The 21,185-nt window shown below is 41.1% G+C and overlaps 1 protein-coding gene across 2 annotated transcripts in view; it reads right to left on the reverse strand.

The window, feature by feature from the left end:
• vgll4b (vestigial-like family member 4b) overlaps window positions 1-21,185 on the reverse strand; it is a 42,771-nt gene that overhangs the window by 9,494 nt on the left and 12,092 nt on the right. The window contains exons 1-2 of one of the 2 annotated variants that reach the window (XM_053653628.1): window positions 10,901-11,386; window positions 2,738-2,921 (exon numbers count right to left, since the gene is read on the reverse strand). In XM_053653628.1, the coding sequence (XP_053509603.1) occupies window positions 2,738-2,921; window positions 10,901-10,982 (266 nt within the window). In that variant the 5' untranslated portion in view covers window positions 10,983-11,386. Of the gene's footprint in view, window positions 1-2,737; window positions 2,922-10,900; window positions 11,387-21,185 lie in introns of those variants that run through there. The other variant, XM_053653629.1, reaches the window with a different exon arrangement.

The following is a 21,185-nucleotide window of genomic DNA, read 5'->3' on the forward strand; positions in this document are numbered from 1 at the left end:
GTTGCCTCAAGCCCACGGTGTCAGGTGTCAGAGACATACTACTCATAAATAAAGAGACTGTGAAAGACTACGGGCTGGAGAGAACGCTAAAACTTCTCAAACTTTGAAACGGCACGCAGAAATGAACTTACGAGTGCGTTGACTGCTATGAGATCATAGAAACTAAAATTAGCAATGAACATTTCTAAAGAACCGAGTTATGCTGAAACACGTTCGAGAATAATACTTAAATTTTTTTTTTTTATTAACTTGCTGACCAAAAGAGACCACAAGAAACAGGAGCAGTGTTCTGAACATAGAACAATGCGCCTTTCAAAACTTTTCAAACTGCGACAAATCATATTTATTCATAAGCCTCCGTGGTTTTGCTGAGATTTGCAGTTTTGAACACACGCTACAAGCTTGGGCTTAAAAAAAAAATAAAAAAAATTACCCTGCCATATTTCAAGGTGCATGCCAACAGAGCTAATTTAATGCTGGATATAATTTTTTTTCCTCCCAGCCTGGAAATTGTATTAACGTGTTCGTATATTATGATATGGCTAAATAAGAGGAGAAAACGCACGTAAAAGAGACTATAATGGCAAGTTTCTTGCACGTCTGAAACCTAATGTTTTTTTTATTTCGGTTTAGGAAACCAGGAAGTCATGAACCATAAGGGTATCATCAGGGTTGGAATCAGTGCTCAGCCTCAGTAACAACAGCACAAACATACTATTCTGTCTGGGCTGGGATTTTTCAGGTGGGATGCCTTTTCGGCAAACCTGATCCGAACGTTATTCACGCACCGACGGTAACGAACATGAGTTAGGTAAAAGCAATATACTTAATAAACTGAAACCGTGTATTACTGCGAATACAGCAGAAGTATTAAGAGGTTGGAAGTTGTGCGCGTGTGGGTGCTCGGGCACTAAAGTATTTGAATTATATTGTTAAATGCTTTAAAATGACATTATGGTAAAATATCTTGTTCTGAAAGTGAAAGAGATTGCAGTTTATATCTAAATGAGAAAGAGTCAGAGAGAACCTTATAAAACAAAAGAGCATCTCTTTCAAAAAAATCTACTTTCTAACTGCCCCAGAAGTATAACAGTACTCATCTGAAGTACATCTGAAGTGTAGACGACGTTGAACTTTAGTACTTTACCATCCTGCAAGCTGGAATGTGAAAACTTTGATGCCCCAGATCTCTAAACTGCTCTTCATCCAGATAGAATCTTATAATACTCGGGTCATGAAACGAGCAAACGTAAATGTAAGTCAGGGCTGACTGATTTAAAAACCCACCTCCTTTAGAAAGTGCAGACAGAAATACTTTGCCATGCTGAGAATGCACCAACTGCGAGACCCTTGAGGCTCTGAGTGCTTCGGTTGTTCTCTCTTTCTCACACTTGTGCCCTAATTTGTGGCACACAGATCTGCCTTGCACCGCAGTGTGTTATTTGACACTAAACCGTCATGTCTTGTGTCTCATGACTGGATGTTGCTGTTCCAAAGCTGAGCAGAAATGTGAGGAATGCGCGTGTGCTCCACCACAACAGAATGGAGACGCACCACAAATGGGCCACGTGTTCCACTTGTGTGCCTGGAATGGGAGGAATTCACAAGCATCAGCAATGATGCCATCCTTCAGTCCTTCCCCAAGCTGCTTTTCCTTTCGTGAGGATTTCATGCACAGCAACATTGAACAGACCGACGAGATCTTTAAATCTGTCCGCCGTCGCTTGCGATTGTCGTCATGATCTACACCTCAAATCAAAAGCCATCACCAGACAGTCAAAAATATTTACTAATTTAGAAAATCCAGATGACCGGTTCTTTTTATTATTATTATTATTCTAACGCTACCTGTAAAAGGAAAACCATTACTGTTAGTACTCAACACTTTTAGAACAGTAAATAAGTATGTGACTTGAGACATGAAGGTACTTTGGTCACATGGTGCTATACTGCCTCCAATACTTATGTTGGTATTGCACCACACAGACGCATTACGTTCATTTCCAAGGACGCGCATAGGATGGCAGCCATCTTGTGTTTGCGTAAAGGCCTTATTTTTGAGGGACACGTTGTGTGTGTACTTCCAGTAATCTACATATGACAGGACGGACATATTCGGACACACAGAACTTCTAAATGTGGATTTGCTAAGGCTTTTCCCAGTTATGCAGCTCAACGAGTAAAGGATTTAATGCACAGGTAATAAAGATTTTAAATGAAACATTGTGATCAGAATAGCAAATGACTGGTTTAGACCATCCCTCATGCTGAAATTTTAGCAGCGACAGATTTTTCACCAGGCAGGTTTTGTTTTCAATACGCACACATTTTAAAATAATAAGCATCAGCTATATGCTGCGCTTGAAAGTGCATGATGCATAAGTGACATGTTTTGTGATCCTTCATCTTTAAAGAGGCCTCCGAAGTCTGACTACGCAGATTTGAGCACGTAATGCACGACACAATAACCTCCGCAAGACTAAGGTTAGGTAACTGCTGAGAAAGGTGTAAAAATGAAATACTGTCACATGCCTATGTATCGCACACTGATGAGATCACTGACACTGATCACTGACTGATAATGGCTGATAAATGTCCACGTATTTATATATTGTGCAGAATGGACTGAAAATAATAATGTTTATACAGCTTCAAGACTTGAGAACACGACGACGTGTGAATGGGGTTTTTAAAGCACCGAGAACATCAGCAGAGAATGGAAACAGATTGCACGTACAGGTGTGTAGCGAACAGGCGACTCATCTTGGCCACATGCTCGCTGTTGGGGTCCATGCTGTCGTCGTTCAGTTCAATGCTGTGTTTCCTCTTGCTGGGGCTGATGGGAGGAGGAGCTGTCCTGTGGTTATTGACTGTAGAAGACATGGGCTGCATTCTGGACTCGCCACGCAGCGCTGCTTCACCTGCGTGCAAACACAACATACCTGCTATTAATACTGCACAATCAGGGGCTTTGGATAAAAGCTCAGAACAATCAAGGTTAAAAAAAAATATTCCACTTTACACTCATGTAGCATTACTGTAGGCAGTCCTGTTGTTTAGAAAGGCTCTATAGGAGCGTGTGGTTTTGGGTTTTTGGTTCTGCTGTGAATTCTACTATGAATCAATGGATAGAAGTTTTGTATTAGACTGCTTTACTGATGATCATGCTTCTCTAAAAGTTCCAGTTAGTATACAGGAAGGTAACTGGCAATAACATTAAGTGTCAACAAAATGAATACCCCATCCAAATAAACAAATAAATAAAGAAAGAAAGAATTTCACAGATATGTAAAACAAAAACGCCTGCTATGTCATTACAGCAAAGCAAGATGATATTTTTTCTCTAAACAGACAGAATTTACGGGGAGCGAGAGTAAGTCTAATACCCTGGAAAGTCTCATTGTCCAGTATAAGACTAACGCTGGTGTAAAATATTTAAAGAAAGGGAAAAAAAAAAAGCTCCCTAAGTAGCACATCAAAGTCCGGCTTTGTTCTTTTGATCTGAAACTGGACCACCAGGGTGAAGACCAGCATAGCATTACACTTATTGAAAAAACTACTTTTACAGCATCTGCAATTTCGGATCTGAATTAATGGCGTTTCAGAGCCATTTCAGAGAAGAGCTGCTGAGAACCAGGGCTGCATATTTACAGCACAGTGTGTGGGAGGAGAGCAGGAAAATTACAACTGGCAGTGTGGAGCAACTGGGACTTTCCACTTGGGATGAGGTTAGCGCGACTCAGAATCAACTTTTTATGAGATTTACTGAGCAAAATCCAAGTTCAACAGGCCTATTCTGAGAAACCCTGGGTCTGAGATAGCAGACTGCTTTTTCTTTGCTGAACCCTGAGGCATATATCATTCAAACGATGCATAATCCTAAATCATTCTCCAGACTTTTCAAACAAACAGCCGAGTGCAAAAAAATTTTTTTTAAAAATGTGTAAATCTGCATCATGCAGAGGTTCACTACAAGGCCTCTCCCACAACAAGTGCCCTATTTTCCTGACTGGCATGTTTCGGCTCGTCTGTCCTTGCTCCATGGCAACGGGAATGACATCATTGTTTTTTTGGCAGAAGTCGGGAGTGGGTAATAGAGAAAAGATAGCGAGCTCATATGAGGCTTAGAGAGACCCTTGACACATGATAGCTTATTTGCATTCGCCTCCAGAGAGGCTGTTCAATAGGAGGTGGGGAGCAGGGCGGTGTCGCAGGCTATTGTGATATTGGAGAGCGATCCATTAAGACCGAATTACAGTTTACAGTTTGACTCATGGGTGACAGAGCAGAAAGGAGGATGTTTCACCCATTTCAACCAAGTGCCCGAAGGTGCCTTTTGAAAAAGTCAGGTTTAGGCCGTACGGTCTTCGGGACTTTATAAATACAAGAAGATCGATCATAATGGGATCTCCCATTTGGAAAAATGGGCACAGATCAAGAAGCTGCGAGTGCTTCAGGTCTTTACAGAATTTGTCTTTACCGCATACCAGAGTTATACACCAACTTCGTGTTTTGTGAATAAACTGGGCTTTCAAGTGCTTTATTCATCTCTTCCAAGCATTATACAGTAACCTACACTGGGAGTCATAAAAGATCCCTATCAATGTCAGAGGAGATGCGTTCAACCTCTGATCTGCTGAAAGGCGCTCATTAGGAGCACAAATGATCAAAGGCGAGCGCTTCTAAGGACTTCAAACGTCAGGCCAGGATGGGATTTTGTTACACAAGTGAGCCGACCAACCCGCACCATCGTAGTTACCACACACCTACACACACCGCTTTAGAAAGCAGAAAGAAGTTAAGCCTCGTCTTGGCAGTCATAGCGAGAGGGAGACGAGACACCTCGAGTTTTAAAACATAATTGGGTGGGTTTTGAAGAGGGGGTGGATGCGAGTGCTTCGAACTCCTTGATCATACTATAAATGTTTGTGGATAATGATATTTCCCCTTTGCCTGAAATCTGATCTGCCCTCACATTCATAAAGCAGACAGCAACCAAAGCTCTTTATGTCCGTAATGAATGCCTGGAGTGAGCGGAAAAATGGGAGTCCTGGCAGGGGTATGTGGTGTGTTTCACCTGTTGGCTTTATCGCCTTTGTTCAGCAGAAAAAAAAAAGTGACAGTCAGCATTTCAGTCTGAGCCAACTGGGCTTTGGTGAATTTAAACTCTGCTTGCTGGCATACAGCCCTAGAATAGTGTATCCGTATGAAGGATCTGGTAGCCTTGCAGGCTTGCAGCTATTAAATCATAAAACCAAAAGGAACTAGACATGCACGTTTCTGAACCGGTAAACTTTACGTTCCGTGAATAGTTTTGTAGTTTTAGCTTATCTGAGCAGAAAAAATAACCCAGGCCCATGTGAATATATAAACGTCTGCACTGATCTACTATAAGTAACATTAACGACGTAAATAACACTTTAAAAATAATAAAGCAAATAATCATAACCAATGTTTATCCCATTTCGAAGTGAAATTAAATCCACAATGCCCAATAAGAACTAGGGCTGCAACAACTAGTCAACAAACTCAATCAGATCCAATAATTAAAATAGTTGGCAACGGATTCCAAATCTGAATGAAATGACAGCATGGTTCATAAAAGTACGACCTCCACTAGATGACATGAACTTACTATGTTACATTACACCATTGGCCTCATGACCTCACTTGTGTTTATGTGAAAAAGTTCGATTTGTAATCATTTGTTTGTCTGAAACACTAGAAGGGCAATATACGTGATGAACCATACTTATTTATTTATCTTTTGTGCTCTATCAAAACCTCTTTTTCAACCTCCATGCATGTTCGCGTGTCAAGTTATCCCGTCTCCATCCTGGCTGACGTAGAAATCAATCCCAAAGAGAGTCGATTCACTGGTTCCAAAATCTACAAGTCAACCACGAATCAGGGCTTGAAATGTAGGCAACACGTATAGGTGCAAGAAAATGAACCAGTAAAACTGGACAGAACACTGTAACCTTGTGTTGGTCTCATTTGTTTGACATAAGCACTTGTTAATATTCTCCTAGTGCGAAAGATTATCTAATAAAGGTCAGTAATACCTGCAGTTAGTGACCGATCATTTAATTATTAGTTAAATGAACCGATATATTTTAACAAGACTTTACTGATTCAGATTTGCTCCTGTTTATTTGGCTTTGAGAAAGTCTTAGTATACATATACACAACATTTTATACAAGTATAAACAGACTTCAGTAAGCTAACCTTATATAAACAATTGTTTTCGCGCTGCTTTTCCTAGTAACGGTTGGGAACACGCTGAGAAGATCAGCCCATAACTTATAACAACTTTAAACAAGTCAATTACAAGACCTCACTGTGCTGAACGCTCAATTTAAACACAGGCTTCGAGTTCGAATGCCAATAACGTGTGTCACAATCATGAACGTGTAATCCCTCCACATATGCACGCGTGTATATTGCTAACAAACACATGCCTATGTCCTTGTCATAGTATACATTTAGGGTACGTTTACACGACAACGATGTACTAAAAACGGAAATATTTTACCTTTGCATTTTGGAAAAGTTTCACGTACAGATGACAACGTTGTCAAAATACGTGATCCGTGAAAACGACTGAAAACGCCGTGTTATGCGTGTGTTATGCAGGCTTTTGACATGCAGACGTTTTCCTTCAATGACGCCATTGATAAAGTTTCCCACCAACTGCTTGTCCTTCCAATTCTTACCCAAACACGCATTTTGAATACACCTCGTCGGCGTAGATGCGGGCTAATAATCTGGCGTATGTAACAAATGCGTCTCCGCTGGTCGTAGTAGTGCTGCAGTAAATCTACACTTTGGTGGAGAAGCGTCAATAAACGCAAAACCTTGAGCAGCACAAACGCAGTCCTGTCGTCCGCCATTGAAGTTTAGAAAGTCTCGAGCATTGTTTTGAAGTACTCGCGCGCACGCCTATAGACTGAACACATGATACGCGTGCGCACGACGTCATTGTTTTCACACGTTTACACGGAGACGCTAACAGTAAAAACTTGCACTTTGAAACCCGTTTTCAAAAAAGTTTGCGCTTTCAGGCCCCAAAGCGGTGGCGTCGTGTACACGAAAGAGCAAAAACGCATAAAAAGTTTTCGAAAACGTTGTCGTGTAAACCCTTATACAGGCACAGTAAGCACAAGTGTACCACGCATTTCTATTGTTAGTTCTTGTAGCGCAGCTAAATAGTAGTACTAGTACTGTAAGCTCATTCCAGGCTCATTCCTATTAAAAAATAACAACTTGTAAAGATCCAGACAGGCCTGGCTGGTTTAAACTTTATAAATATTATTAAACGACCACTCACAAACAATCTGCTCCTGCACTACTGAAGGCTTGAGCAACTGCCATCTTATCTACATGACTAAACTGGCTTTACAATCAAGTCATACCATCAGTACATACTGAATGTAGATACTATACACTGTTTATAGAATATTCCTGGCAGATTGCCGATGCTGACTGCTGCTTGTTCAGGCTGCGGGGCCAAGAAGTTTCACGTGCCACACTGAAATCAAGATATACAACACCACCACAACACAAGAAATCTAGTCTTTCCTTCATTGGCTAAGGTTACCGCATGTCACGGGCAGCAAATCCAATATGCTACTGGTGAGAAAAGGATTAAGCCGTGCTAGTTCATGGGATGAACCTAAATGCTGAACAAGCCAGCCAACATACCAGCATGCACTTCCAGTTCTCAGTGCACAAATACCCAGCATGCATACGGGCCTATTTTAAGGGATGATGCAGTGCTCTGGGTGCCCTGGAAGCTTCAGTATGTATAGCCGTGTGCTCAGGCGATTCTTTGGAGCGCAGCAAAAATAGCTGGAAAGTCTGCCGTGCTGCAGCAAGCGAAAAAAAAGCCGTGATTGTGTATTTACATCCCCTGTCACTGGGTCACGTGATCCACCAACTTCACACAACGTGCAAAGCTGAACACTGAGGCAAGCAATAATAGAGCTGAACGCCATCTCAGCCACATCAATGTCACATCAACAGTCCCATGCTTCGGGCTAGGTGTTTTCCATCAACACACCAGCTTATCTTTGGACTGATATCTCAAGACAAGGATGAGTCATCAGACAAAGGAAGAGGAAGAAGCAGCTTCTTAAATCATTAAGACAATAAGCATTTACCAAGTCGTACTTTGCGTGTAGAAAAGATGAAGATCATTATACCACCATACTTGGAGATGCCGTCACATTAAAATATATTATTTTTCAGAAATTTTACTAAGAAAGCACCAACACGGGCTACTTTCACTTAAGAGATTTTACTGAGGTCATATCACAGGAACGAGATCATATCGTCATACATCCCATCGGTCGTACTGTATGTCTGAACAATAACTTGCTATAAACGTGCTAAATATAACCATGGGAACAATTTCTGGTGATATGGTAAAAACCAAAACAGTACTATCAACACTTGATACAACTAATCTGTATTTTCAAAAACATCCACCTACCAGTTTATGTCTAGCTGACACAATTATCCAAAGTGACTTACAACTGAGTCACGTTACAACCCAGCATAAAGCTGAAGATGAAGGTTGAGAGCCGTTTACAAGAGACCTGGAGTTGCTCTCTGGCAGTCCCGGGATTTGAACCCGCAACCTTCTGGTCGTTTGTGCAGTCACTATGGCTGCCATGCCTGCTTTCTCTTCAGGCACGTAAAATTGAAAAGGTCATGGAGTAATTCGACTCCAGGGCTGGACACTATAACAATACATCATCAATTTTACGACCTGACATCGCAAGACCCTACTAAGAGAATACTGAAAGAATAATAGAGCATCATTATAACACTGTATGACTCCAGTGTTGCTCACAGTGACATTAATTAAAATATTACTTTGCTAACGAACCTAAATAAGTTCTGTCCTACCTAGAAGGCAGCAAAAGGAGAGCAGTCATCCAAGATGATATTTTTTAGATCATATTTGAAGGCACATGTCAATCATATTTTGTTCACCAGAAGAACATAGTATACCATTATAAAGTAAGGTCCTTAGTACTATTTGAAAACTTAACATCAGCACATGTCTAAGAACAAGGCATAAATTAAATATGCCTCCCCCCACACACACGCCTGCTGAAGCTTCTGGGACACGTTTCTGTTCTCGACAGGTTACGGCTGACAACAGGCGTCTGGTACTGCATGGTACAACGGGGGGAAAGCCTTACACCTTCCCCTCCACCCAAACACACTCAAGTCTGATCACACACTTCATTTGTGAACTCGACCGCTACGCACCGTCCTGACACTCGTCCAGTTTGGGAATTCAAAATGAAAACCCAAGTGCAAGTAATCAAACAACTCCAGTATCACAACAGTTGCTCAAACTGTTATCCCACTGAACAATCAGAAAACCGTGATACTGAAATATCATCATACTGAATTTTGAGACTGCCTCTTCTCAAAAAAAAAATAAAGTCAATGCCAATATTGTGCCAGGTGAAGATCACAATAATGTTTATGCCTAGTTCAGATCCATAGATCTTTCAACAAATTTACTCTCCATCATGAGAGCTTTGGAGAAAATGTCAAGTTATCAAAGTCCCTGTAGGTCAAGGCAAGGGAGGAAAAAACCCCCAAAACCTATGAGATAACTAACACACACACACACACACACACACACACGTGCGTGCGCCTCGGTTCTGTTAAAGAGCAGCATGTATTGTGGATTTTATAGACATCTGTGAACGTTGCTGTTTCACAACAGGAAGGATGTAGCAAGGAATCTGATCAACATCTGCACCATTACACAGGAACGCTAGACAGGATCCAGTCTGGGAACTGGATCGCTCTGCGTGACAGTATCAACACTCGGTGTGACGGTAAACAAGAAGACACCTAACGGTTAAAGGAAAAGTCCGTAATACCATGTGGTAATCAGAACAAATGCAAAGTTTTATCAAACCCATAAAATGATCCTGATAATCTCTGTGTTCTTTCATATACAGTATGGACGCCAAACTTAAAACCTTTGTCCAATGTGTCCTATTTCTATATACTGCAATCATTATATGCCTAGTATCATGCCCCTGTTCTGTTTCATTCAAGATTCGTTTAACTCACTAAATCATAACGGTAATCATAATATTCTTACTTATTCGTCCTTTTGACAGGTCACTTGAATCGAACAGGTTTAACCCAAACCTCAATAACTTAAACACATCATTGTGCGCATATGAATAAAAAGTCTATCACATCCTATAATAATAAAGAGTCACTCAATACAAGTTTCAGAGTCCATGCTTTAACATACTACGGCTGTAAAAGACCGCTCCAGAAAACTTCAAGAGCTTATGATGGGTCACACAACACAACACCAACTCCAAGTAAAACATCATGCGGAGAACTGAAGCTGTAGAGGAAATACATGAAGAACAGACATGTGAATGCACTCTGAATGACTTCACAGAGGTGAACAGTGTGATGTACTGATTCTAGAGCTATACGCTGACACCAAAGTAAAGCAAAAACGGTATAAAGATCACTGAGTATTAATATCAGTCTATATTACTGCCATGCTTTATTCCTCCATCAGTCTATTTACTATTACTCTCCATCACTATCTGCTCTCATTACACTACATTCATGAGGTCAGTGTCTAACATTACCACTTTTAATCCTTTGGTAAGACATGTGTGACCCTGATATGCTTCTGAAAGAATAACAAACCCGTCCTTTTGATAGATTTTGATGGTTGTATAATGCTGTATTTGGTTCTAAAGGCTGTTTCTACTTCAGTTTGAACTGAAGAAGTTGTTAAGGGTGCGGGATAAAAGTGGACACGACAACAAATTTAGCATAACCTAAAAAAAAACAACAACAACAACAACAACAACAATAAGTATAGAATTTTACCGTCGTAGCATAAAATGCCAATGTTGTTGTTCATTTTGTCCAAGTACTGATAGTTCAACAGGTCCATCTTGGTAAATAGCATTTATCAAACCAACGGGGGGAAAAAACGGCAAAGTCGTTCTCCAACCGAGCTACAGAAAAAGAGAAAAAAAAAAAAAAAGGCCCAGCCTTTAAAAACTCCTCGCAAATGTAACTTCAACCCGTCGAGGGTCGAAAACTTTAACACGAGCTATTCACACGACTGTCGAAAGAACAGAAAGAAAAGTTTAAAAAGCACTTGAAATGAATTGTTTGGGGACGAAAAAATAAAAAGGAGCGGACCGCGTCAGTTCTCCTCACAGCCCCGCTGTAAGTCAACTGCACTCACTGAAGCGGGCGCGCGCGCGCACGCTCTGCTCTCTACCACCCGACTCGGAAACTGCGCATGCGCGCTACATCACTAAACGCCTCGGACGGCACTGCGCATGCGCGCTACATCCGTGGATGATTTTTTTTTTTCCCTCTCTCTCTCTCTCTCTCTCTCTCTCTCTCTCTCTCTCTCTCTCTTTTCTTCTTCTTCCTGAACGAAAGCTGAATCCCAAACAGCTCCCATGTATAGCACAATTTAACCATGAATACGGATTATGGAAAAATACAATGCAAATGGAAACAAAGACTGCTATACCTAAGAGTGTAAACTTTTTTTAAACGTTTTAATACAAACTCGCACACACAATTCTCATTATATATATATATATATACACACACACACACATATTATATTATAACACACACACTTCGTTGTGTCACATTTAGCTTTGATTACAGTGTGCATTCACTGTGGCACTGTTTCAACAACCTTGCGCAACGTGACAACGTTTATTTCCACCCAACGTTGAATACATTTTTGTCCGAGATCTTGTATCGAGGGTGGATGACTCGAACCACACTAAAGTCTCCTCCAGCACATCCCCAAACACTTTCAATGGGGTTAAGGTCAGGACTCTGTGGTGGCCCATTCATGTGTGAAAATGATTCCTCATACTCCCTGAAACACTTTCACAATTTGAGGCAGATGAATCTAGGTATTGCCATCCTGGAATATGCCTGTGCCATCAGGAAAGACAAAAAAAAAAAAAAAAAAAAAAAAAAAAAATTCGATTGATGGGTTAACCTGGTCATTCAGTACATTCAGTACTCAGCTGACTTCATTTTATTTCGGCATAATGTTGCTGAACCTAGATCAACCTAGAAGCATCGCTTCATGTGCTTCCCTTCCTACCCTGATGCACCCATCGCTTTGGAATAGGGTAAATCTGGACTCATCAGACCACATGACCTTTCTCTATTGCTCCTCAGTCCAAGCTTTATGCTCCTTAGCAAATTGAAGTCATTTTTATCTGATTAACCTCACATCCTGTAAGTTCTCCTCACACTGTGCATGTGGAAATGCTCTTACTTTCACTATTAAACATAGCCATGAGTTCTACTCTCGATTTGTTTTACAATGTGACTTCACCAAGTGTTTTAAAGATCTCCGATCACAATCATTCGAGATTTTGAACATTCATTTTTCCCACCATATTTGTGGACAGTTCACCACTCTCCTTCCAGCTTTTACTACCGCGTTGGACACTTCTTAACCCTATTCCAGGGATTTCAGCAATCTCCTTAGTTGTTTTCTTTGTTTGAAACAGGCCAATAATCTGCCCTTTCTTAAACACAGTAACATCTTTTCCACGACCACCAGATACATCTTCCGACATGCTTGTGTAAGAAATAAGAAGCTACACACTGCATCAGTTAGGGTTAAAAGAACTGTCGCCAGCTGAAACATATTAATCACCGCAACAATGATCCAAGCACAGGCTCTTAAGTATTTGCTTATTTAAATCCAAACAGCAGACTTTTTTTGGCCAGGCAGTGTGTGTAATATATATGTGTGTGAGTGAGTGAGTGAGTGAGTGAGAGGGAGAAAGATAGATAGAAATATTCAGATATTCTCAGCCTGTAATATATTCTTACTGTGGCAAATTAACATTAAACAAAAAGTAAATGAAAATAAAGTAATAAATCAATAATGTAGATCAGTGGTCACCAGCCCTCTTCTTTGAGGTCTACCATCATGCAGTTTTCATCTCTAAGCAAACTCGAACACATGTTTTAGTTGATCAAGAACTTCTTAAGGCAATGATTAGATGATCAGGTGAGCACGATTAAGGTTGGAGCCATTATGGTTGGTTAAAGTCTTCAGGAAGGTCGATCTCCAGGAACAGGGTTGGTGACCACTGATTTAGATACTAAATACATTGCTGTACATAGTGAAAACAGAAAATATTATATGAATCAAGAAAAAAAAAACCCCCAAAAAACGAGCATTTAAATGAAATGGCTAATTAGATATACGTAATAGGTTATATTAGCCTACTACCCTTCTGCTACAATTATCAAAAGTCAACTTTCTAAAACCATTCATATTACACACACTGCCTGGCCAAAAAAAGGCTGCTGTTTGGATTTAAATAAGCAAATACCTAAGAGCCTGTGATTGGATTTTCCTAAATAAATTTTAATAGCAGTAAAACACAGAAGTCATGCTGTGTGTGATTACTAGCAATACTCTAGTGCCCCCTGGTGGCAAACACACTGTGTTGAATCAGCTTCATCAGGTTGAGTAGGAGCAGGATATTTAAAGCCTTATTTTAAAAAAATGATTGTGACATTTATGCTCACATTTTTCACTTTCTACAAGCTTGAGGATGTCTACTTATAATGCTCTATGCAGGGGGTTACATAATAGTGTAATACATCCTGTATCGTGTACATTTGCATGCTTAGCAACATTGGAGACTGGGATATTCTTGTTATCAAATAGAAATTAAATATAACTGCATGAATTTATATATTATTAATGCTCAGACAAAGAAAAAAAAAAACACAACATTCCTCCATACTGGTACGCTGGAATGGAACGACAAAAGACGATACACAGGAAATACAGAGGCGACGCATTCAATAGTATAGTGTTGAAGACAAAACATTAAACGGATGGCATGAGAGCATAACATTTAACAATCTGAACGCAGACGGTTGACTGTCAAACCAGCAAGACGACTAATATTATACCTAGGGTGTGCCCATGTAGTGTTTTCCCACACAAAGATGAACTGTTGGATCGTGTGTGGATCTACTTGTGCTGGTTAGTCATTATTAAATGAGCATGCCTGACCGGTTAAGATGAAGAAAGAAAAAAAAAAGGTGTTAGAAATCTGGGTGTTACACCTTCATTAAGATGCATGTGGCACTAGCAGGCTTCATGTGAACAATCTTGGAAAAGTTACACTTAATAAACTTATAATAAACAGAACTTATACTGAATAATGAAAAAACAAATCAATATAAGGACTGAGCACACCCATTCTATAACTGTTATATATTATATTATTCTATCATTATTATATCATGTAAATGTTTTAGCACTAATCTCTTTAAGCATGTAGAAAAAATCTGTAGTCCAGGCGCCCAGGACCAGCAGATTTCACGTCCAGGCTATTTGTTTTGTATTTGCAGTTATCCTGTGGACAAGTCCAAGCTTCTGACCTTCACAAAATATAGGAGGTCTATGTAGTGTGTAGGATATAGCAAAACCGTCGCGAATATCTCTCCCGCTTACCGCATGCGGTTGCCTCGCAGTTCAACGTATGCTAGCCAGACTATATCTTTTACGTGCGACGCGAGGACAGAACTGGACAAAACTTCACCTAGACACTCATGCAATAATACAAATCGGCCAAACATCTGGCAGCAGCACGATTCGTAAAATCATGCCGAGCTTCGTTTAGCGTTCACGTCAAACATCATAACGGGGGAGAAATGTGATCTCGGTGGCTTTGACCGTGCAATGGTTGTTGGTGCTAGAAGGGGCTGGTTTGAGAATTTCAGTAACTTTTTCACACACGCACAGAACAATCTCTAGAGTTTAAACAGAATGGTGCGAAAACCAAAAAAAAAAAACAACCAAACATCCATTGAGTGGCAGTTCTATGGGCGGTAACGCCTTGTTAATGAAAAATGCCAGAGGAGAATGCCCAGACCGGTTCGAGCTTACGGTTCAAACTCACATAGCCACTCTTTACAACCATGGTGAGTAGAAAAGCATAATCTGCTACTTATGCCTCCATGAATAAGGTATTATTCATCTCACTTTAAGTCACACCATCCATGAAGTAATGCTATTGTCTGAAGGTAATTATACCAATGAAATATTTCATATTTGGAAATAATGATTGACCTAGTAATTACGCATGTACTCGCATGCAAATATTACAACAGTGTACTAACGACAAGTAATATTTACAGTGTCATAAAGACGCTAAACAGCTCGACTGATTGTAAACACTGGAGTAAAGGGAATGTTTATCCTGACCCTTTCTGCACTCTGGACCTGCCCTACCTGCCTTGGATGCCTTTGGATGGAGCTGTCATCAACTGGAGGCTACAGACTGGAGCTTGCTGAGGACGGTACCGCTTGAAGTACTATGGAAATGGTTTTGGACCTCAATTCCACATGGACGTTCTCGCTGTGGTTGTTGGGACTACGGTTGCAGCGATGGCCTCGGGACTGCAATTCCCACATGCAGTTTTGCACTCGGGTCTCCTTTAGTGAACAGTGGACTAGTTCTTCACGTAAGACTTCATGGAAAAACCATAACGAACTTTCCTTTACTTTCACACTATCCGTTGTTACACAGATGAGGACGGGTTCCCTTCCGAGTCCGGTTCCTCTCAAGTTTCTTCCTCATATCATCTTGGGGAGTTTTTCGTCGCCGTCGGCTTGCTCGATAGGGATAAATTCACACGCTGAAAATCTGTACCCTGTACACGTACAGATACCTTAAAATCTGTATCTGTATCCAGAAAAAATATGTTTCTGTAAAGCTGCTTTGAGACAACATCCGTTGTTAAAAGCGCTATACAAATAAAACTGAATTGAATTAAAGCCTTTCCAGTGGTGGTTCAGTGATGGAATGAATTTCCCAGCTTTCAATCACACTGCAGATTCACTCTCCATGTTCACGCCTGAAGACGCAGCTCTTACTGGAGCACTTGAATGTCTTGATGCATAAAACCTATCCAACTCGAGTCTCTCTATTAGATTACTGTTTAAGGTACACCCATGTTTATCATAATCTCTCCTGCTACTCTGTTGCTTTTACTGTATGTACTACTAATGTAGCTCTGAAACTACAAATGATCGTCTCGATACAGCATTGTGACTGGTGTGACTGGTGTTTGGAGCGCTGCCGAGTACTAGCACCTGCTCCACCTCGTGTGTTTATTTGTAAAACAAACAAACTTGTCACGCTTGTTTTGGGTCAGCCACTGGACCATCACTCCTTCAGTCAAAATAAATGCATGTAAATATAAACCTCCTTCTGATTTCCCACGGTAAAAGAGACCTGCGATGAGATTCTGGTGCTGTAGTTTTGTTATTTCCGTGAGAAGTTAGCGGCTGGTGCTGCCCTGATGTCACACCGGGACTTTGCTAGCACAGTTACAATGGTGTTTAATAGGAGAAAAACATATCAACAAACTCAAACAGAAGGGATAACGGTCAGGGTTCACGCTTAGCTCCTAAACACACGAGAGCAGGGACGTGTGTTCTTGCTCACCGTTTTTCGTATCAATGACAAATCCAACTCGGGTATAGCGGAGACCGGAAATACTGGACTCGGTGCTCCAGAATGCAATGCACCTATACAACACTCGGACTAGACCAGATATAGATCTACGAGACGCAGATGTTGGCGTCAGTATTTGAGCAGAGTGTACAGATGAGGAGGGGAGATAGCTGCACAGACTAATGGACTAAATCTCTGCTGCACTGCTCTCCAAGTAAATGAAGCAAGGGATAAAATCCCACTGGCACGACTGACAGCAGTAGTCAAACTGCATTGTGGGTAATGTAGGAAACTGTTAACCGACGTGAAAATTGTATTCAATTTGTTTTTCATTCTGACACTTGCAGTATTTTAGGCCCAACGTGCACTCACGTGAACCAGGAAATAGGTGCATTACTCTCCTGATTATTTCATTCAGTATGAAACTTTACACCCGGTTAACCTTTAACTGCCTTGGTGTAATCTCAGCCTCAGTGCAGACCAAAGGAGAAGCAAAGGGGATTTATTCAAACCGATGCCATGCCTTTCATATGACCTCTCTCCTCGCTGGGATTACAGCTCCGTCTCTAACTTGGCTCTCAATAGCAAAGGGGATTAAAGGTCTATTCACCCTGAGGCTGTAACCCCCCTGTGCAGTCCTCCAGTTCTCCCCGTCAGTTTGAAGGAAAACGTTCCTCATTGGCTTCAGAGAACCATTGTCTCGAGTTTCACAAACTCGGCACAAAGGCCACACCGGGTGTGAACAGTGGCTCCATTCAACGAGCTGCTTAACCCATTGTCTTCAATCATGGGTATTTTCCCCTTGGATGCAGCAGCAGACCAAGGCTGAAGGTTTTTGGTTCCAAAGACGGACTACCATACACACCCAGTCCAACTACTAAATTATGGTCAACCAACTCTACCCCAGGGTTGAAGTACAGAAAACAGAAAGAGTCAATTATCCACCCGAGAAACACAACCATTCTCAGCAAGAGGATTTGGGACGCAGCCCTTTGCATACACGTTACTCATTCCCACCCTCTTCTCTGCTCATGATCCAAAGGCTTTACAGACACTGTGCAAATAATATGGGATAAAATCAAGGCTGTTTTTTTTTCCATGGGAAAACTTTTCCTACTAATTTATAATCACCAACCAGATAAATAAGCGAAAACAAAGAGGATGCCATAAACCATAGCCGAATGATCCAACGATCTATTGTTATTGTGAAAAAAAAAAAAAAACAACTGGTGTGTAAAAATAAATCAGAATGACGGTTAAATAAGCTGGCAAGGTGAGAGTTTCCTGTAACGCTGATACTTTTAAAGTAGTTATTTCCACATCCTCATCATCATCCACGAGTTAACAGGAGCCCCACCCCAGATTCTGAACAAAGTTGGTCACACATCATTCAGAGGCTAGTAAATCGAATTGTAGCAGACCCAGTGGTACTTACTGGTAAATACTGAATTATTTGACAATGCCCCAGAGTATGCTACGATATGATTTGGTCTAATTGTTGCCTCATGAATTTAAACAGTATAGTAGAGACTTAAAAATACAACAGTTCATCCAATATTGAGAACTTATCCAGTGGTGAGAGATTTTTTAAAGGAATTTTTCACTTCAGGTTATTTCCAGAATACAACAAACATGTGACAAAACATCAGGCATTTCCGTCTTTTCCAGATTCTCTGTCACTGACTCAATGTAGACCCCTTAAGCAAGTGGCAAAGCTTCTACATAATTTGGAAAACTTAGGAGGTCGATCACAAGTTTCGGAGCAAAACATGTGTTCCCTACTCAATGTCAGAGCCTGGTGACAGTATTTTACTTTATACGTTAAAATAAAAAAAGTAGTCAATTAAAAATGGAAGGAAGGATATATGAGAAAGAGACGGAGGGAGGGAGGAAGGAAGAGACAGGGGGCGCTTCTCAATATTCAAACTGATGCTGTGGATCAGGTGGTAGTGCGGGTTGTCTACTAATCGTAGGGTTGGCGGTTCTATTCCCGGCCCGCGTGACTCCACATGCCGAAGTGTCCTTGGGCAAGAAACTGAACCTCAAGGTGCTCCTGATGGCAAGCTAGCGCCTTGCATGGCAGCTCTGCTATCATTGGTGTGTGAGTGTGTGTGTGTATGGGTGAATGAGAACCAGTGTAAAGTGCTTTGGAACCGCCATGGTTAAAAAAGCGCCGTATAAGTGCAGACCATTTACCATTTCTCGTTTCCTTGCTCCTCCGTCCTCCAGCCCGTGTCCCGGAAATCAATCGACGTCAACCATCTTGGAGGACATATCGAGTCTCTAATTGCAGAGCAAGGAGGCGAGGAACGAGGAAGCTTCCAGAAGAGCTAGGATACACAGGTGTATCCTATGCGCAAGTGTTTCTTGTCGGAAAACCTTATGCACGTATAAATTCCCCTCCTCCTTTCCATCTGCCACAGTCTCAAACAAAAAGTCCTTTAACGATGTGATGGAATTTTGTGTGAAATAATTCAATGACAATAATAATAATAATAATAATAATATGCTTACAGTGAGTATTGTAATTAAATGATCCTTGCATGTTTGGATACGCAAAGCTGCACAAAAGATGTGATCATTTATGTAGTTTATTAATTCATTGTTGAATAACCCAGACATTTCACATACGATCGGTGCATTTTGCTTCATTAAGAATGTTCTTATTAACCAAACTCCAACAGCATAACGGCAGATCTCTGAAGCGCAGCGAGGTCATCCAGCTGAGCGCAATCGTTACTAATTGACGTCGTTTGAAGTGGCGCTTGAGAGAGCGAGGATATTCCATTTGACTTACTTCGATTCCTCTCTGCTCGCATCCTGAGGGGGTGGAGCTAAGACGGGAGGAAAGGAAATGAGGATGCACAAATAAGAAATAAGTAGTGGGCGGGAGGGCGAGGGCGGGCGAGAGAGAGAGATGGGGAAAAAAAAAAAAGTGTCTACTTTTGAATAAAATGGAATATTTATTCAGACACCCTTGGCATTACTCTTTAGCCTAGATTGAGCCGACACACTAGTTTTACACGTGCGCAAGCACATAACTGCACTCTGGATTTCACGGCCTTGGGAATTTGTTTTCTAATAAATGCACAGAGCCAATTAAAGAAACAATACAACTACAGTTTTAACAGTTGAACTCAATATTTTGCTCTGTGGTTGTGAAAATGATGATGGAATTCATTCGTTTATGTTCATGTAAATTCAGAGTTGTGTGTGATGACTCAACACGATTACACAACATTATTGGTGTGTCCTGTTTTGATGGAAAAAAGTCAACATACTGAAGTCACAACCAGGGGCGTTATCTGGACTGTTAATCATCTGGGGCTGAACCCGGATTCATCTCCATGCATTTGTTCCAGCTCGGCTAGCGGCCCAAGTTTTGTTTTATGGAAGCTGAGGTAACTTAGCAGTCAATGTGTGACATGATCAGGAAAAGTCGGATTTATCATAACACTTGCCTCAGGTGTTGTCGCTGTTTGTAGGATTGCCAGACTGATAAAATATTAAAACTTTTCCAACTAGGCTAGTCTGGTGTCGCTAACCACGGGGAGGCACAACTAAGCCATGGGTTTAGCTGATACAGTGTACATTATCTGTCCTTATGCTCTGCTCATATCATGTTCACGTAAACTGGAACTCATATAGACATCCACACGCCTTGTTTCAGTTCCAACCTCTTTACTAGCGTTTGGCAGAATTGAGAGACTGTCGGCCAATGAGACACGAGTGTTTTTTCTTGTAAACCCTGTCCGATTGGTCTCGCCTCCATTCACTGAAGATATAAAATTACAACACCGCCGTCTTCTATTACTGACGTTCAGGTACGTAGTGACAAACCGCTCAAATTATTCTGGGCTAAAGAAAAAAAAAATCTTCAGGGCTACAGCCCCGAATGCCGAGGCCAGGTCACGACCGTCAGGCCATTTCACTTGAAAAATCCTTCCACCCATGCTTCTGTCCGACTACGTACCGGGGATTCTTTCACCGACATCCGTGCTGGTGAGACAGGAGTGCAGTTAGTGACGACACGATAGGTCATGCTTACTATTCTTGTGACCTTAACTGAATGTATTTTCAAGCAATGACATAAGCGCGATTGTACAAAACTCTGCTGAACGCTTTTCATTCTGATTGGTCAGGAGGTGATCGCCTTCTGACAGGTTTATATTAATGTTAATAAACAGATTTTAAAAACGAGTATTTATAAAAAAAAGTATTATCGATATCGTGGACGTTCCTGCAAGTCGATGTTTATTTAACGTCTCTGGAAGGAGTCTCCAGTGTCAGCGCTTCGGAACAGTCAGATGTGAAGCCGTCCCTTTCACGTTCTTTGCTTTTCAGCAAAGCCAGATGTGATACACCAGCTTCATAAAGTTGAAGGACACTGGACACTGGATTGCTCAGTAACTTCCTCCTACACAATTCTGACAAGACGAAAATACTTCTACTGGGACCACAGGCAGCTAGACGCACGCTTTCTAATTACATAGTAACGCTGGATGGCCGTTCAGTTACACCATGCACAGCTGTGCAAGACCTTGGTGCGATTATTAACTCCAGTGTTTCATTTGAAACTCATGTAGATGATATTACTAGACTAGCTTTATTTCATCTCAGAAATA

The sequence above is a fragment of the Ictalurus furcatus genome, chromosome 21 (assembly GCF_023375685.1).
Source record: "Ictalurus furcatus strain D&B chromosome 21, Billie_1.0, whole genome shotgun sequence".
Classification (NCBI taxonomy): Eukaryota; Metazoa; Chordata; class Actinopteri; order Siluriformes; family Ictaluridae; genus Ictalurus; species Ictalurus furcatus.